The 12899-nt window shown below is 70.6% G+C and overlaps 1 protein-coding gene across 3 annotated transcripts; it reads left to right on the top strand.

Moving 5' to 3' along the window:
- The first annotated feature begins 4705 nt into the window (after nt 1–4705).
- On the top strand, nt 4706–12636 carry GRINA (glutamate ionotropic receptor NMDA type subunit associated protein 1). Of its 3 annotated transcripts, none has more exons than XM_062568469.1 (8): nt 4706–4769; nt 8343–8695; nt 9257–9313; nt 9455–9567; nt 9655–9855; nt 10354–10482; nt 10844–10987; nt 11340–12636. In XM_062568469.1, the coding sequence occupies exons 2-8, from the start codon at nt 8389–8391 to the stop codon at nt 11487–11489; spliced, it is 1101 nt and encodes a 366-aa protein (XP_062424453.1). In that variant the 5' UTR covers nt 4706–4769; nt 8343–8388; the 3' UTR covers nt 11490–12636. The 3 variants fall into 3 exon arrangements, with proteins under 3 accessions (XP_062424453.1, XP_062424454.1, XP_062424455.1); XM_062568471.1 differs by lacking the exon at nt 4706–4769 and adding an exon at nt 7470–7526; XM_062568470.1 differs by lacking the exon at nt 9257–9313.
- The last annotated feature ends 263 nt before the right edge of the window (nt 12637–12899 follow it).

Genomic DNA, 12899 nt, shown 5'->3' with positions numbered 1-12899 from the left:
CTTGGGGGGGGCATGCGGAGGGTCTGTTAGTCCCGGGGGGGGGGCATGCACGGGGTCCCTTTGGTCCGGGGGGGGCATGCACAGGGCCGCCAGTCCTTGGGGGGAGCATGCGGAGGGTCTGTTAGTCCCGGGGGGGGGCATGCACGGGGTCCCTTTGATCCCGGGGGGGCATGAATGGGGCCGCCGGTTCTTGGGGGGCATGCGGAGGGTCTGTTAGTCCCGGGGGGGCATGCACGGGGTCCCTTTGGTCCCGGGGGGGCATGCACAGGGCCGCCAGTCCTTTGGGGGCATGCGGAGGGTCTGTTAGTCCTGGGGGGGGCATGCACGGGGTCCCTTTAGTCTCGGGGGGGCATGCACAGGGCCGCCAGTCCTTGGGGGGCATGCGGAGGGTCTGTTAGTCCTGGGGGGGGCATGCACGGGGTCCCTTTGGTCCCAGGGGGGCATGCACAGGGCCGCCAGTCCTTGGGGGGCATGCGGAGGGTCTGTTAGTCCCGGGGGGGGCATGCACGGGGTCCCTTTGGTCCCAGGGGGGCATGCATGGGGCCGCCGGTTCTTGGGGGGCATGCGGAGGGTCTGTTAGTCCCGGGGGGGGGCATGCACGGGGTCCCTTTGGTCCCAGGGGGGCATGCATGGGGCCGCCGGTTCTTGGGGGGCATGCGGAGGGTCTGTTAGTCCCGGGGGGGGCATGCACGGGGTCCCTTTGGTCCCGGGGGGGCATGCACAGGGCCACCTGTCCTTGGGGGGCATGCGGAGGGTCTGTTAGTCCCGGGGGGGGGCATACACGGGCTCCCTTAGATCCCGGGGGGGCATGCACGGAGCCGCCTGTCCTTGGGGGGCATGCGGAGGGTCTGTTAGTCCCAGGGGGGGGCATGCACGCGGTCCGTTTGGTCCCGGGGGGGCATGCACAGGGCCACCTGTCCTTGGGGGGCATGCGGAGGGTCTGTTAGTCCCGGGGGGGGGCATACACGGGCTCCCTTAGATCCCGGGGGGGCATGCACGGAGCCGCCTGTCCTTGGGGGGCATGCGGAGGGTCTGTTAGTCCCGGGGGGGGGGACATGCACGGGGTCCCTTTGGTCCCGGGGGGGCATGCACGGGGCTGCCGGTCCTTGGGGGGCATGCGGCGGGTCTGTTAGTCCCGGGCGGGGGGACATGCACGGGGTCCCTTTAGTCCCGGGGGGGCATGCACGGGGCCGCCTGTCCTTGGGGGGCATGCGGAGGGTCTGTTAGTCCCGGGGGGGGCATGCACGGGGTCCCTTTGGTCCCGGGGGGGCATGCACAGGGCCTCCGGTCCTTGGGGGGCATGCGGAGGGTCTGTTAGTCCCGGGGGGGGGGCATGCACGGGGTCCCTTTGGTCCCGGGGGGGCATGCACAGGCCCGCCAGTCCTTGGGGGGAGCATGCGGAGGGTCTGTTAGTCCTGGGGGGGGCATGCACGGGGTCCCTTTGGTCCCGGGGGGTCATGCACAGGGCCGCCAGTCCTTGGGGCGCATGCGGAGGGTCTGTTATTCCGGGGGGGGGCATGCACGGGGTCCCTTTGGTCCCGGGGGGGATGCACAGGGCCGCCTGTCCTTGGGGGGCATGCGGAGGGTCTGTTAGTCCCGGGGGGGGGCATGCACGGGGTCCCTTTGATCCTGGGGGGGCATGCACGGGGCTGCCGGTCCTTGGGGGGCATGCGGAGGGTCTGTTAGTCCCGGGGGGGGGCATGCACGGGGTCCCTTTGGTCCCGGGGGGGCATGCACGGGGCCGCCTGTCCTTGGGGGGCATGCGGAGGGTCTGTTAGTCCCGGGGGGGGGGCATGCACGGGGTCCCTTTGGTCCCCAGGGGGGCATGCAGAGGGCCGCCAGTCCTTTGGGGGCATGCGGAGGGTCTGTTAGTCCCGGGGGGGGGCATGCACGGGGTCCCTTTGGTCCCGGGGGGGCATGCACAGGCCCGCCAGTCCTTGGGGGGCATGCGGAGGGTCTGTTAGTCCCGGGGGGGGGGCATGCACGGGGTCCCTTTGGTCCCGGGGGGGCATGCACAGGGCCGCCTGTCCTTTGGGGGCATGCGGAGCGTCTGTTAGTGCCGGGGGGGGGGCATGCACGGGGTCCCTTTGGTCCCGGGGGGGCATGCACAGGGCCACCTGTCCTTGGGGGGCATGCGGAGGGTCTGTTAGTCCCGGGGGGGGGGGGCATGCACGGGGTCCCTTTGCTCCCGGGGGGGCATACACGGAGCCGCCTGTCCTTGGGGGGCATGCGGAGGGTCTGTTAGTCCCGGGGGGGGCATGCACGGGGTCCCTTTGGTCCCGGGGGGTCATGCACGGAGCCGCCTGTCCTTGGGGGGCATGCGGAGGGTCTGTTAGTCCCGGGGGGGGCATGCACGGGGTCCCTTTGGTCCCGGGGGGTCATGCACGGAGCCGCCTGTCCTTGGGGGGCATGCGGAGGGTCTGTTAGTCCCGGGGGGGGCATGCACGGGGTCCCTTTGGTCCCGGGGGGGCATGCACGGGTCCGCCGGTCCTTGGGGGGCATGCGGCGGGTCTGTTAGTCCCGGGCGGGGGGACATGCACGGGGTCCCTTTGGTCCCGGGGGGGCATGCACAGGGCCTCCGGTCCTTGGGGGGCATGCGGAGGGTCTGTTAGTCCCGGGGGGGGGGCATGCACGGGGTCCCTTTGGTCCCGGGGGGGCATGCACAGGCCCGCCAGTCCTTGGGGGGAGCATGCGGAGGGTCTGTTAGTCCTGGGGGGGGCATGCACGGGGTCCCTTTGGTCCCGGGGGGTCATGCACAGGGCCGCCAGTCCTTGGGGCGCATGCGGAGGGTCTGTTATTCCGGGGGGGGGCATGCACGGGGTCCCTTTGGTCCCGGGGGGGATGCACAGGGCCGCCAGTCCTTGGGGGGCATGCGGAGGGTCTGTTAGTCCCGGGGGGGGGGCATGCACGGGGTCCCTTTGATCCTGGGGGGGCATGCACGGGGCTGCCGGTCCTTGGGGGGCATGCGGAGGGTCTGTTAGTCCCGGGGGGGGGCATGCACGGGGTCCCTTTGGTCCCGGGGGGGCATGCACAGGGCCGCCAGTCCTTGGGGGGCATGCAGAGGGTCTGTTAGTCCTGGGGGGGGCATGCACGGGGTCCCTTTGGTCCCGGGGGGGCATGCACGGGGCCGCCTGTCCTTGGGGGGCATGCGGAGGGTCTGTTAGTCCCGGGGGGGGGGGCATGCACGGGGTCCCTTTGGTCCCCAGGGGGGCATGCACAGGCCCGCCAGTCCTTTGGGGGCATGCGGAGGGTCTGTTAGTCCCGGGGGGGGCATGCACGGGGTCCCTTTGGTCCCGGGGGGGCATGCACGGGGCCGCCAGTCCTTGGGGGGCATGCGGAGGGTCTGTTAGTCCCGGGGGGGGCATGCACGGGGTCCCTTTGGTCCCGGGGGGGCATGCACAGGCCCGCCAGTCCTTGGGGGGCATGCGGCGGGTCTGTTATTCCCAGGGGGGGGGCATGCACGGGGTCCCTTTGGTCCCGGGGGGGCATGCACAGGGCCGCCTGTCCTTGGAGGGGGCATGCGGAGGGTCTGTTAGTCCCGGGGGGGGGCATGCACGGGGTCCCTTAGATCCCGGGGGGGCATGCACAGGCCCGCCGGTCCTTGGGGGGCATGCGGAGGGTCTGTTAGTCCCGGGGGGGGGCATGCACGGGGTCCCTTTGGTCCCGGGGAGGCATGCACGGGGCCGCCAGTCCTTGGGGGGCATGCGGAGGGTCTGTTAGTCCGGGGGGGGCATGCACGGGGTCCCTTTGGTCCCGGGGGGGCATGCACGGGGCCGCCAGTCCTTGGGGGGGGCATGCGGAGGGTCTGTTAGTCCTGGGGGGGGGCATGCACGGGGTCCCTTTGGTCCCGGGGGGGGCATGCACGGGTCCGCCGGTCCTTGGGGGGCATGCGGAGGGTCTGTTAGTCCCGGGGGGGGGGCATGCACGGGGTCCCTTTGGTCCCGGGGGGGCATGCAGAGGGCCGCCTGTCCTTGGGGGGCATGCGGAGGGTCTGTTAGTCCCGGGGGGGACATGCACGGGGTCCCTTTGGTCCCAGGGGGGCATACACGGGGCCGCCTGTCCTTGGGGGGCATGCGGAGGGTCTGTTAGTCCGGGGGGGGGCATGCACGGGGTCCCTTTGGTCCCGGGGGGGGCATGCACTGGTCCGCCTGTCCTTGGGGGGCATGCGGAGGGTCTGTTAGTCCCGGGGGGGGGGCATGCACGGGGTCCCTTTGGTCCCGGGGGGGCATGCACAGGGCCGCCAGTCCTTGGGGGGCATGCGGAGGGTCTGTTAGTCCCAGGGGGGGCATGCACGGGGTCCCTTTGATCCTGGGGGGGCATGCACGGGGCTGCCGGTCCTTGGGGGTCATGCGGAGGGTCTGTTAGTCCCGGGGGGGGGGCATGCACGGGGTCCCTTTGGTCCCGGGGGGGGCATGCACTGGTCCGCCAGTCCTTGGGGGGCATGCGGAGGGTCTGTTAGTCCCGGGGGGGGGGGGCATGCACGGGGTCCCTTTGGTCCCGGGGTCCGGCACGGGGCCGCGGTGCCGGGTCGGTGCCGGGTCGGTGCCGGAGGTCCCCGGCCCGGTCGCCCCTTGCCGCGGCCTGCGCGTAGCCGCGATCGCGCCCCGCCGCCGCTCGGGGGCGCCCTGCCGCCGCCCCCCCCTCCGCCGGCCTCGCCCCGCCCCCTCGCCAGGCCCCGCCCCCTCGCCAGGCCCCGCCCCCCGCCAGGCCCCCCACGCAGCGGAGCGGAGCGGAGCGGAGCGCTGTCCGCGGCCCCGAGCGGCGCCTCGGTGAGCGGGGAGCGGGGAGCGGCTCCGGGGGCGGCGTGCGCCGGGCCGGGCCGGGCCTGCCGGGGGTGGGGGCAATGCGCCGGGCCCGGCGTACAGGGGCGGGTAATGCCCTGTAGCAGGTGTTCGGCGGCAGTGCACCGGGTCCGGTGTACCGGGAGGGGTTAATGCACTGAGCCGGGCACGGCAGGGGTAATGCACCGGGTCCGGTGTACCGGGAGGCGGGTAATGCATGGAGCCAGGCGTACCAGGGTGGGGGGGGATGAGACATCAGCACAGTGCCCAGTGCGCGGGGGCTGCATGCACCACACCGGAGCGGCCCATGCTCTGGGGAGGCCCCATCGGGCCTGGGGACTGCGGGGCGGGTGTGCGGGGCCTGGTGCCAAGGGCTCGGCAGGGCTCTGCACTGGGGGAGCCATTCTCACCTGCTTTCTCCGTGCTGGGTGCCAGCGGCAAAGCGAGCTACTGGGCCGCCTGGCAGCCTCCCCCCCTGCTCCAGGCCTCCTGCAGCAGCCACCCCGCGAGGCGCAGCCTCGGCCCGCGGCCCTCGCGCCTGCCCGGCCGCGGAGCTGGGGCGCTCCCGGGCGGCGTTCGGGGCAGTGTTCGCCCTGTGCCGTGCGTCGCTGCTGGCACCTGTTCCTGGGCGCAGGCTGCATTATGCAATTCCCGAGGGCCCGACATGCCAGCGTGCCGGGCAGGGAGCAGCACCAATGGCAGCAGCTCAGCTGTGCAGCCGGCAGGCATGGGCGAGCGGTTCACAGGACTGCAGGGGGCACAGAGCCGGGGGGTCCTAGGGCCAGGCCAGCAGCGTGGGAACGCTGCCAGGCTGCCCTCCGAGCAGGCAGGCTCTCCGTCCCACTGGCTCGGCTGCCGGCGCTGCAGAAGGAGCTTGTGTCGGTGCAGCACTGCAGCTTTCTGCAGCGCCTGGGAGGGGAGAGCACGCGCTGCCAGCACGGGCTGGGGCAGCAGCAGGATCCCAGGCTGACGTGCTGTGCAGGCAGGGTTTGTCCCTCCGGCCGGGCTGGCGGCTGATGTTCTCGCAGAACATTAGAGGAAGTTGCCTCATGTGATTATTGCCCCAGAGGAGCTGGGCAGGTGCTTGTAGCCAGTCCCCAAGCCCTGCTGGGGACCCAGCTGAAGGGCAGGGAGGCAGGCGGCTGCCCCTCTCCCAGGGCACAGTGAGGCGGGAGGGTGCCTCTCTCCTGGAGTGCAGAGCAGGGATGTGGGAGGGTGCCCCTCTCCCGGGGTGGGGGTGCAGGAGCATGCCCCTTTCCTGAGGTGTGGAGCAGGAATGCGGGAGCATGCCCCTCTCGTGGGGTGGGGATGTGGGAGCGTGCCCCTCTCCCGAAGTAGGGTTGTGGGAGGGTGCCGCTCTCATGGGACAGGGATGCAGGAGCATGCTCCTCTCCCAGGCTGCAGGGTGGGGATGCGGCAGCGTGCCCATTTCCTGGGGTGCAGGACAGGAACACGACAGCATGCCCATTTCCCAGGGTGCAGGACGGGGATGCAGCAGTGTGCTTGTTTCCCAGGATGCAGGGCAGGGACATGGCAGCACACCCGTCTCCCAGGGCAAGGATGCAGCAGCATGCCCCTCTCCCAAGGTGGGGATGCGGGAGCATGCTCCTCTCCCAGGCTGCAGGACGGGGATGCAGCAGCATGCCCGTTTCCCGGAGCGTGGGGCAGGGACGCAGCAGCGAGCCCCTCTCCCGTGGTGCGGGTCTCCCCGTCGGGGCGCAGCGAGCTCGCCACAGGGCAGCTGGCCCTCCTCGCGCAGCAGCCTGTGCCGGAGGTGGCATGTAGGCGTTTCTCCTGGGAAACCTCGGCGAGGGGGCGGCGAGATCCTGCGCTTGCAGGAGTCGCGGGGGGAGGGGGATCTCCGTCTCCCACCCCTGCCGAGTGTCCGTACAGGTGCTGCGGGCCGGGACCGTGGCGGTCCTGGTCCTGGCACCTCCGTGCCAAGCTGTGGCATTCCTGCGCAGGAGACGGCGCCGGCGCCTGCCCGCGTCCCTCTCCTGGTTTCCCCTCCCGGAGCGACCCGCTGCCCGGCGGCGTGGGGCCGTTCCCGGGTAGGCGTGATCCCTGGGAGCTCGCGGGGGCTGCCGCGTGCGGGTAGCGCCGTCAGGCTCGCGCCGTGCGGAGCTCAGCCCCGGCAGCTCTCCTGACGCAGGAACCTGCTAACGAAAGCTGCTATAATTGGATCCGCCGGCTGCGCTGGCGGCGGTCGGTCTGGGCCCGGGCCTCGGTGCCGGCGGGAGCTGCCGCCGCCGGGTGCCCGCCTGGTGCAGCGCCGCTTGCGGGTCCTGCTCCCGCTGGCTCCGGGCTACGTGTGCCCCGGGCCGGGATTAGGATTTCCGATGCCGTAAATAGGCCGTGCCGTGGAATTACAGAGCGTTAGGGCAAAGCCGCTTATTGGTGGCTCCCTGGAAAGCCGTGTGCCCCGGGAGCTGTTCCCGCGTGGCGGCAGGCGCCCCTCCGGCGCAGCTCGCCGCCCTCCCGGGGGGCCGGCGCGCCGACGGAGCCCGTCCGCTTGGCCCGGGGCCGGGTGCGCGGGGCGGCACAGGCTGCGCCGCCGAAAGGGCCCTTCCTTCGCCGTGCCGCGCCGCGCCGTGCCGTGCCGCGCCGTGCCGTGCCGTGCCATCCCCGGCAGGGGCGGCGCTGCCGGGCACGGCGTGGGCCGGCGGCGCTCCGTGGGCCCCGTGCGCGGGTTCCTCGGGAGCGCGGCTCCGGAGGCGGGGGGCAAGCCCCCGGCGCGGCAAGGGGGTGTGCGGTGCCGGAGGGGGGCCGGGCCGGCGGGGAGCGCGGCCGGGGGGCTGGAGGGATGGGGAGGGCAGCCGTGGGCCCGTCCTGCCTGCGGCGCCATGGGGCAGGGGGGATGTGGTGCTGGGGGGGCAGGGATCGGAATGGGGCTGTGGGGAACCGTGGGTCTGGGAGGGACGGGGGGGGGACGGGGGGGTGACATGGAGCTGGGGGAGACACAGGGGCACAGGGAGCAGCATGGGGATGTGGGGGGCCGTCAGACTGGGGGGGACAGAGAGTGGGGGGACACGGGGGGACGCAGAGGGGGGTGGGGAGCGGAGGAGGGGGACGGGGAGCGGGGGAAGACGTGGGGGGACGGTGAGCGGCAGGGGGCCGTAGCGGGGGGCGGCGGGGGGCAGCTCCAGCCACCTGCCATCGGCGCGGTGCCGGGGCTGTGCCGGCCGCGTCCCCTCCCCGTCCCCGCTCCCGTCCCCGCTGGAAGTAGGGCAGGGAGCGGAGCCGGTCACGAGGGGCCGGGGGGGGGTCATGACGCCGGCTGGCCAAAGCGGGGCGTTTCCGGCCTCCCTTCCGCCGGGACCGCCCCGCGGGCCCCGGGGGTGGCCGTGACACCCCCGTGACACCCCCGTGACACCCCCGTGACACCCCCCATGGCCGTGACACCCCCCCCCGTGACCGTGACACCCCCCACCCGGGCGCCGCGGGGCCTAGGGAGCCAGGTGGGGGGGGTGTCGCCATGGCAACGCGCGGCGCGGGGGGCGGCCATCTTGCGCGGGGCAGTTGGCGGCGGGGGCCTGACTCTGCGCTCTGCCTCCTCCGCAGCGCGGCGGCACCACTGGCACCACCGGCACCGCCGGCACCCGGGAAGATGTCGCACGAGAAGAGCTTCCTGGTGACGGGCGAGGGCTTCGAGGGGCAGCAGCCCCCGGCGCCCCCGGCCTACGCGCAGCCGCCCTACCCGGCGGGGCCCTACGCGCCGCCGCAGTTCGCCCCCGCGCCCTACGGCCAGCCCGGCTTCGCCGCGGCGCCGGCGCCCTTCCCCGCCGCCGGGCCCTACCCGCCGCCCGGGCCCTACCCGCCGGGGCCCTACCCGCCGCCCGGGCCCTACCCACAGGGCCCCTACGCCCAGCCGCCCTACGCCCAGCCGCAGCCCATGGTCCCCGGAGACCAGGACTGTAAGTGGGGGCCGGCGCGGGGGGCTGCGGGCTGGGGGGCACGAGGGGCTGCAGGCGTAGGGGCATGAGGGGCTGGGGGGCGGGGGGATCCCTGCTCCACTCAGGGCAGCTCTGGGCACAGCACAGCTCAGGGGGCAGCGTGCCCCATAGCGCTGCTGAGGGGCAGCCATGGGATGACCCCTCCTCTGTCCCCATAGCACTGCTGAAGGACAGCCATGGGGGTGCCTCCCCTCCATGCCCCATAGCACTGCTGAGAGACAGCCATAGGGAGCAACCAGCCTCCGTGCCCCATAGCACTGCTGAGGGGCAGCCGTGGGGGCACCCCCCTCTGTGCCCCATAGTGCTGCTGAGGGGCAGCCCTGAGGGCACCCCGCCCCGTGCCCCATAGAGCTGCTGGAGGACAGCAGTGCTGCCACAGCAGATGCCAAGGGCCAGGCCTGGCTGCGGGGGCAGCGACGCTCCTTGCAGGCCCCCCGGCTCCCCAGCCCCCTGCCAGCTCCCAGCCCCCCGCCGGCCCCTCAGCCGCATCTCTTCTCTCCCCCGTGGCCCGGCTGCTGCCAGACGGAGGGAGGCCACCCCCCGCGCAGTGGAGATGGGGCGTCGTGTCCATCCGAGTCGGTGAGGCGGCGCTCCAGCGGGGCAGGGGCTGGCAGGCTGCCGGACAGGGACGCCATGCTGCTGGCTGTGGGGCAGGCCCCCCGGGCTGCCACGCAGGGACAGCCTGCCAGCCCCTTTCACCTGCGTCTCTGCTCCCCACAGCTCCCCTGCACAGCACCTACCACGAGGATGGGCCGCCTTCCTACTACGACAACCAGGACTTCCCCACCGCTCACTGGGATGACAAGAGCGTCCGGCAGGCCTTCATCCGCAAGGTAGGAGCTTCCCACCGGGGGGCAGGACCCGGCCCCTCAGGACTGGGGGTTTTGGCCGTAGTGCCCTGACCCGTGCCGTTCCCCCAGGTGTTCCTGGTGCTGACTCTGCAGCTGTCAGTCACCTTCGCCTTCGTGGCCGTGTTCACCTTTGTGAAAGGCGTGAGGGGCTTTGTGCAACGCAACGTCTGGACGTACTATGTCTCCTATGCAGTCTTCTTCATCTCCCTCATCGTGCTCAGCTGTTGCGGGGACTTCCGCCGCAAGCACCCCTGGAACCTCGTCGCCCTGGTAAATGCTGCGTGTGGGCCTGCGGGTTTGGCTGCTCCATGCACAGCCCTGCTTTAGGCCGCTCCAGCTGCAGTTGTCTCCCTCTACAGCTTGATCATGGAGTGAGGCAGAGAGAACAGCTTCCTCCCCTGCTCAAGGCTTCCTAGACAGGGCACGGGCAGGGTCCTGGGAGAGCACGCCTGAGAGATCCCCACAGGGAAGGGGAGGGTTCCCGAGTGGGAATGGAGAGGGGGTGACCACGTCTGACCCAAGGAGAGCAGAGCACGCTCTCCGGACGTGACAGAGCCAGGAGCCCCATACGAAGGGCCTTCGACATCCTTCCCCATGGGGAGGTGCAGCATGACGGGGTCAAGCTCGGCTCCTAGGGAGGAAGTGGCCCAGGTGGTTTCAGGCCCTCTGCTCTGACCACGATAGGCAGAGTAGCACTGGGCAATAAAAGGAGTGGGAGTGGATAGAGCCGAGCGAGCCAAACTGACACGATGCCTGTCTGCTCCCCAGTCCATCCTCACTGTGAGCCTGTCCTACATGGTGGGGATGATCGCCAGCTTCTACAACACGGATGCTGTCATCATGGCCGTGGGCATCACAGTCGTCGTTTGCTTCACTGTCGTCATCTTCTCCCTGCAGGTGAGCTCTGGGGGCAGGCGGGCGTACAGGCTCCCCCAGCTCCCTGCTGGGCCCACATTGCTCCTGAGGCAGCTTCCCTGGGGGCTGCGCTGGGTTTAAGCCTGGAAGAGCAGTCCTGCAGAGAAGTTCCTCAGAGCAAACAGCTGAGCTGGGGGAGGGATGTCCCAGATCTGGCTGTGCCGTGGCCTCCCTTGTGAACAGGGTGACGAGGACCTGCCTGGCGAGTAGTGACTAGCCTCGTGCCCTGGGTCAGATGGGAGGGTGGTGGCAGTATGAGTGGGTTGGGTTCCTCTGCTCTGCTCTGCCCTGAGGGACCTCTCCACTCATGTGTGGACTTTCTAACCCTGACCATATCCCACAGACGAAGTATGACTTCACCTCGTGCCGGGGAGTGCTCATCATCTGCCTCGTTGTGCTCATCCTCTTCTCCATCCTCTGTATCTTTATCCGGAACCGCATCATGGACATTATCTACGCCTCCCTGGGGGCCCTGCTCTTCACCTGTGTGAGTGTTCATGTGGCAGGGAGGGAGGTTGCATCCTGTCGCGTCCTTCCTCCTGCAACAGCTTCCTGGAGGGGGAACCACAAGCCTGGATCAAGGTGGCTGCTGTTGCTCCCTCTAGGGGCTGGGTCGTCTGTGAGATCCCTTGGGGTTCAGGCAAAGGGAAAGTGGTGCAGACCGAGGGCCCAGCTGAGCTTGGGGGGGGGGTAGGTGTGCTCTGGTCGGTGAGTGGTGACCCACTTGTGGGGCTGCTGCCAGCCCTTGCTGGGCATGACGTGTTCCTGGCCTTCCCCACTGCCCCATGCTAGTTAGCCCCATAGCACCCACCGCAGCCTGACAGCCTCCTCTCTTGCAGTTTCTGGCGGTGGACACACAGATGATCCTGGGGAACAAGCAGCTGGCGCTCAGCCCCGAGGAGTACATCTTTGCTGCCCTCAACCTCTACACAGACATTATCAACATCTTCCTCTACATCCTGGCCATTATTGGCAGGGCCAAGGAGTAGTGTCCCTACTGCTACGAGTAGTCCTGCCCCGCGCCAGCCCTCGCTGTGCGCGTCCCAGTCTCCTCAGCCCTCCTTCCCGTAGCAGTTTTGTTTGGTGTTCTCATTGCATCTTGTTGTCTGTTCTCGTGTTCTAGTTTATTTGACCCCAGCCACCTCCCTGGCTCCTGCCAGGAAAGCCTCTGGACTGGTGTGGGCTGGGAGGGGAGGATGGGGTGCCCCGAGGCAGGAGGGCCTGTGTCGCTCGGCTGAGGGGTGGCAGCTCTGTCCCCTTGCTGGGAGGGTGCTGCGCAGGGCAGGCAATGCTTTTCTGCAGATGTCTTGCTGCAAGCAGTGCTGCCCCTCTGCCCCCCCTGCCACAGCCCCCCAGGGCAGCGCTCTGTTCCAGACCCTCTGCTTCTTCCCTGCTGTGAATAAGGCATGTCCTGTCCCTCCTTGCGTTGAATGATGACTGGAAGCACTTTCTCACCCAGCCCGTGGTGGAGCTCACTCATCCCTCCGTCCTCCCTTGCACCACGCACGCTCTGCCCCGCGCCCCTGGGCTCTCTCCACAGCTGTGCAGGGTCAGCCCTGGCAGCCTGCGAGCTCCCCAAAACCCCCCAGGCTCCAGCTAGGGCCAAGGGCAGCATCCTGCTCCCTGGCCATCGGGTGCCTTGGCGAGGAGGCCCTGAGCTGGGCGCTGTTGGCAGGGCTGAGCACGGTCACGGCTGGGTCCCCCACCTCCCCTCGATGCCCACAGGGAGCAGAGCCCGGCCCTGTCCCTTCCTGGGCCTGGGCAGTGCGGCAGGCCCGGCCCCTTCCCCCAGGACCGGGAGGCTCTGTTCTTGCTCCAGCTGTGGCTCTAACTCCTGCTGTTAATAAAACTCCGTCTAGTTGACCGGTGCCGCTTCTGACTTTCCTTTCCCCGCAGCTGCCCTCCGAGGACATGGGGCATGGGCCGGCGCGGCGGCACCCCGGGGACTGCTGGGCTCTGCACACAGGCAAGCACGCTCCCTGGCGCGGGGCTCGGCCGCGTGGGCTGGGGGCTTCCCTGCTGCTCGGGTCCCCGTCGCCCTCCCCGCAGCCCCCGCGCTGCTGCATGCCGCCCTGCCGCGGCCCTGCCACGCTCTCCTGCACCTGGGGCGTCCGAATAAAGTGCGAATGTACGAGGCGCCGGGCTCCTCTGGTCTTTGGCGGGGGCGCTCAGCACTTGGGCTGCCGGAGGAGGAGCCACCCTGGCCTTGGCTGCTCCGTGGGAGCAGGGAACCCGCAGCTTGGAGGCTGTTTTGGGCAGGGGAGGGCCGGCGAGGCGCTAGGCGCGGGCGGGCGGCGCGCGGGCCGGGGGCTCGACCCGTTCCAGCCTCCACCACACGCAGCAGTTTGCGCTGGCCAGCAGCAGCCACTTTATTTAGCGCAGCAGAGCCCGTCCGCCCT

This window comes from Rhea pennata, chromosome 2 (genome assembly GCF_028389875.1).
Source record: "Rhea pennata isolate bPtePen1 chromosome 2, bPtePen1.pri, whole genome shotgun sequence".
In the NCBI taxonomy this organism is placed as follows: Eukaryota; Metazoa; Chordata; class Aves; order Rheiformes; family Rheidae; genus Rhea; species Rhea pennata.
This window is presented reverse-complemented; position numbering and strand designations above follow the sequence as displayed.